The sequence below is a fragment of the Lampris incognitus genome, chromosome 11 (genome assembly GCF_029633865.1).
Source record: "Lampris incognitus isolate fLamInc1 chromosome 11, fLamInc1.hap2, whole genome shotgun sequence".
Classification (NCBI taxonomy): Eukaryota; Metazoa; Chordata; class Actinopteri; order Lampriformes; family Lampridae; genus Lampris; species Lampris incognitus.
Window position 1 is genome coordinate 42,279,926 of NC_079221.1, and position 5,446 is coordinate 42,285,371.

A 5,446-nucleotide genomic window follows, 5' to 3' on the forward strand; every position below is an offset into this window, starting at 1 on the left:
GCTCCCCCGTCCGTCAGCTCGACGAGACGGCGCCGTCGGTCCAATCGCCGCCGAGGAGGGGGCGGGGCCGTCAGGACGTGGCGAGGGGCGGGGCCCGGCTATATGTGTGTCAGCACCGCGGCCAGCTCCCGTCGCCTGACTGCGGGGGAAAGCGGGTCTGGCTCGGTCGGAGGGCGAGACAGCGGGGAGGGAGAGAGAGAGAGAGAGAGAGAGAGAGAGAGAGAGAGAGAGAGAGAGAAGAGAGAGAGGGGCTGCTTACGCCGGACCTGGATGCGACACGAAACGCCTCGAAACGCGTCTTCCGACCACTTTGAGTCTTGTTTAGGAATCCCGAGCAGCTTTGCGGTCCCGACTTTATCGGGGCAGGAGCGCGGGAGTCAGACCTGCGTGGAAACTGCAGCGCCTCCTCGTCTAGATTATGACGCTTAATTACTCTCACGAGCGACAGCGTGCCGTCGAGCGCTGCGGAGGCGTGGACTGATTAACTGAAGAGTTCTTATATATATATGTTGTTTCTCTTCTTCCGCGTGAAGCGCAGCACTCCTACCACGCCGCCAGAGCCCCGGTTATGGCAGGTTTCCAGATTTGACTGCATGCACGCGAGTGTACGCGACTTTAGGACTGAAAATAAATATGAGGTCTAGTTTTTTCTAATCGCCGCCAGCGCGTGCTTTGATATGTGATAGGTTACCCGCGTCCGCCGTCGTTAGGCGCCTTCGGTCACGAGTAGTTTGCATTCTTCCAACACCTCTCGTCTATGGACACCAGCCAAAGTGCGAGATGAGGTCCCTCCGTGACTTTTTATATTGTACTTAAGAGAAGAGGGAGGGTGCTGCTGCAAGAACCGACGTTTCCCCCACCACCACTTAACAAAACCGACTTGGCTCTCGCGTCGAACAGCCCCTCTGGTAGGACGCCGAACTCTGGGAAGGGTACAGCAGGAGTGAAGACTTAGACACCTTCTTCCCGTGAAATAAAGGAAGAGAAGAAAAAAAAAACATGAAGAAGTTTCGGAAGGTGCTGGACGGCCTGACCACCTCCTCTCCGGGAGCGACTATCGGATCCCCGTCGTGCGGCAGCGCAGCTGGGACCCCCACCGCAGCGCCCACCCCCAAGGAAATCGATGTCCAGGAGACGCTGGTCTCGGAAAACTTTCAGATATCTAAGGTGAGTAAAGGTGGTGTTTTGAGCCCGCACGTTGACGCGTTCACGCCTCGTTTCTTACTGAATGCGTCGGAGTCCAGCCCTGAAAAAGGACTGGGCCACCCTGCACCCTGCACCCTGCTCTTGTCCTATACCTCGCCGTCCTGTAAAGAAACGCATCCAGGCAGTACGGCGGCATATAGTTCATACTGAGTGGTGCCGTCAAACTTTAAGCTGCACCTCTCAAGGTTCCTGGGCTTAGATTGGGCACCAGGTCCAGGACCCGCAGACGGTTTCCAAATCAAGGAGGTGTCGTCAGGCAGGTGTTTGTACTTCATATTTAGAGGGGGAATAGACGGTTTATCCGGAGAGCGTCTCCGCTCCTTGTCGGTCTTGCGTGGCTTTTAATTGAAGCGCTGACAATCATCGCGATATTACGCAAAAGGGGGCCTATTGTTTCCCCGCGCACCTCCCCGGCACGCAGTCGCGTGTGCGCAGCTGGCTGTGCCCGCTGACTTCTCTCAAAAAAAAACAAAAAAAACTCGGTGCTGTCCAGTCTTGTGCACCGATGACGGCAACATCCGGTTCCATCCACCACCTCCACCACCACACCGACGCCAGTGTTGTCTTACCGCCAGGCGGCCTGTGCACTCCGTATACACTCGGTGCATATGCGTTTAAAGGTGGAAAACGCGGGTCAAGTACAGCCCGGCGGTCCGACAGCAAAGCCAAAGAGTGTCGGTGAACAGGAACCAGTAGAAGGAATCAGTAACATAACTAGTGTGTCTCTCCTATTTGAAAGGAGAGGGAAGGGGGGGTGGGGAGTGAGCAAGCTGTTTCGGGGGGTCCCTGCAGTACCATCCAGCTGATGTGATTTTAGTGAGGGGCTATTTATAGCAGCCTCCGCGCCCATTGCAGCCTCGCCGATATGCATTTGGAGCTGACTGCAGCGATAATTCCCCCCCCCCGCAACCCCCCCCCCACACCCAAACAGAGGTGAATTTTGGATCTGGGCGTGAATAATTCAACACGCAACCAGAGCGACCGGCGTGTTTGTTGAGCAACATGGTTGGAGGCTGGGAAGCGGGGGAGGAGAGAGGGGGGGAGTTATTCCTCGTGCAAAAAAAAGAAGAAGAAGAAGGGGGGGTGATTGTGAGGCTGAAGTGAATGCTGCAACGAGCATCGGAGGCAGCAGGCAAGAGAAAGTACTGGAAAGAACAGCGTGCCGCTATGTTATTGCCTTGTCCCGCGCGCCGACTTATTACTCAGCGCGTGGCCGTGATGCGTGGTGAGCTCGAGTAATAAACAACGGCACTGCGTCCGACGGGAGACGTGAGGCCGAAGCCCCACAGTCCTTCCGAAACCCGGAAATAACCCAGATGTGTGACATGCACGTTTGTGTGTATGAGTGTGTGTGTGTGTGCGTTTGCGTGGTTGGGGTTGCGGAGGGGGAGGGGGGGTGAGTGGGGCAAATACAACCGTTGTTTGTGTGTGAATGAATGAGCGAAAAGAGAGAATGAGAAAGGAGAGAGAAGAAGAAGAGAGAGAGAGGGGGGGGGGTTGGAGGATGAATGAGAAGCCACCGTGGCACCAGCTATGTCAAACACACACACACACACACACACAGAGGCAATATGTTATTGCTTGCAATTGTCCTTTCCTAAGCCTATCACATGATACAATTGGGCTTTTAGCAACGTTGCTCGGGAATAGATTTGGGTGGAGACGTGCTGATCGAGTTAATTTTCCACTTGATTATTTCTGTTTACCAAACACATCCTGCAGAGTCGTCAAATAGTCTCTTCATTTGCCCCTCGGGCTCCCATCGTTGTCAGGTGTGTTAGCGTTTCCTTCCATTGTTTTCAGACTCCTCGGTGAAGCCCGGTTGAGACAAAATATCGCGGCATCTATTTCAGGACCCGCAGCGCTTCGCGAGGAGGCTTGCTTGGCCCTAATCTCCCATTCAATCCCCCCCTCCCTCCCTCCATCGCTTATTCCAAAACAAAGATGGTATTTCTGCAGCAGCGTGCTATGTGGAGAAGCGGCCGCGGGGCCTAACGGCTCGTGCCAAACACCCCGGACCCATCAGAACTTTTACCAGAGGAACTTGTGACGAGGAAGGAGCGTTAGCTGTCCTCGCTGACGCCTGGCCTTGTGGTGGGGTCCATCGGAGACAGCGCGTCTTTATGCCAATTACTGCCTGTGTGGAATGAAAGCATTGTTTCGTGGGAGGGCGAGGCAGCGTGCAGGCGAGGCACCTTGCTCGCGTGCCACTGCCCCTCTCTCTGGTGTAATGAGGGTGTTTGGGTCTTGGAGGCCGGCGCGCGGGGAGATGTTTTAAGTAGGGGGGCTGCCAACTGAAACGAAACGTGTTGTTGGAAGAGAGAGTCGCGAGGCAGGGATCTCGTTTTAATCGCAACTCCCGGTGCCGGTGCCCCCCCTCCCCCATACACCGCGCGACCCCCGGAAGTGCTGTTTTATTCCCACCGGCCAGAACGGAGCAGAACTGACAACGACGTAAAGACCCCCCCCCCACCCCTCATGTCACAAGGGGCGACATCAGTCGCAGTCCTACTCAGTCTGAGTCGAACCCCCCAAAACAACAACACAAGACTAACCCCAACACGGACACCACATCATTCAAACACCATTTTAAATCTAACATGAACAGTCCCATCAGCCATTGCGCCCCCCACACAGCGCAGAACCGCCGACAGTCAGAGCGACCGCCTCCCCCCCCCGGTCGCTTCAGTATGACGTCATTGTTTTGTTTGTAAGGCGCGTGCGTGGGAGGGAGCGTTTACTCGCTTTGTCGTTAAAAATGTACATTCCACGCAGCCCGAGCCAACTGGTTACAACAAAGACACGTTTTATTTATTTATTTATTGGTTTTTGCGTTTGTACGTTAGGAAAAGTTAGGCATAGTGTTGGGGGCAGGCTAAGCTAAGCTAACTGCTAGCCCCATGCAGACCGGCACTTCCGGCGGTCATCCTGACGGGCGTTCATTCTCCTGGAGAGGGATTTTTTTTCTTTTTTTAAATTTATTTATTTATTTATTTTAGTTTGGACGTGTGTGTTCTCGTAGTTTTGGGACATGTGCTTTTGTCTTCGTGTTGCACGGCTGCGGGCTGGGGGGGGCATGCTTCCTTTCGTTTCATGTGCACAAGTGCATGAAATGAAACGACAAAAGTGTTTCTCATTCCGATTCTAAGATGTTACACAGCCACCTGCCACTACTGGGGGGGGGTGCACCCACCACTAGGGGGAGCTGCATCCCCACCCCCCCTTCCCGCGCTAATGTTTGGAGATTCGTTCTCAAGGGTGCTGGAGCTGTGTGTGAGATGCACACACACACACACACGAAGACAACCCACGGCATCTTGCGTATGTATCACGGCATTTGGACCCATGTGATGGAAGACAAAGTGCCCCCCCCCAACCTTCTGCCCATTCATTAGACCATGAAGCGTGAGTATTACATACACAGCAGTCCCACCGCAGAGCCTGGGAACCACAACAGTGTGTGTAAATGTGTGTAGGAGGGCTCAGCACCTTGGCTAACTTCTGCTCGTGTGGGAAGATACAACAGCACATTTTGTTTGGACTCCTGTTTTCATGTTGTTGTTGTTGCTGTTGTTGTTGTTGCTGTTGTCATCGTCGTCGTCGTCGTCAGGGCAAGTGTTACAGAACATAAAGACTGTGATGAAAAAACAGTGTTCACTGAGATGCTGCTGAGTCGGAGCGAGTGAGAAACAATAAGAGCCAGGTACCCAGGTGGCTTAACATCTCACTGAGCCTCATTCTCCTTCCCTGTCAGAGGGAAATGAGCTCACGCAGAGTGTTTGTCTCAGAGAGAGAGATTGAAAAAAGGGATTGCATGAATGCAACAATATCTTTGATTGCCTAACATCTGCAGCCAGTTGCCAGGCTTGAAGCAGTACAGCTAGTTTCTGAGGGTTTTTGTGATAAATGAAAGAGCATGAAATTACAAAATACCACAGTTAACGAACGGACGAACGGACAGATAGCTGGATAGATAGATGGATGTACGTATGGATGGGTGGATGGATGGATAGATAGATAGATAGATAGATAGATAGATAGATAGATAGATAGATAGATAGATAGATAGATAGATAGATAGATAGATAGATAGATAGATAGATAGATAGACAGACAGACACTGGGAGCACGTGCCGCTTCCTCCATTTAGAAAATGATGAGTGTCATTTGAATTCTGCGCAGGCTTTACCTTGAATACCTTTGCGAGGTATGAAGGGTCTCTCCTCAGCCTTTCCCCTCT

The 5,446-nt window shown here is 52.8% G+C and overlaps 1 protein-coding gene across 2 annotated transcripts in view; it reads left to right on the top strand.

Annotated features, from left to right (window-relative positions):
- Positions 1-999: 999 nt before the first annotated feature.
- Positions 1,000-5,446, top strand: part of stxbp5l (syntaxin binding protein 5L) — a 325,667-nt gene continuing 321,220 nt past the window's right edge. For both annotated transcript variants that reach the window (XM_056289509.1, XM_056289510.1), the window contains exon 1: positions 1,000-1,167. In XM_056289509.1, coding sequence (XP_056145484.1) covers positions 1,000-1,167 — 168 coding nt within the window. The remainder of the gene's footprint in view (positions 1,168-5,446) is intronic.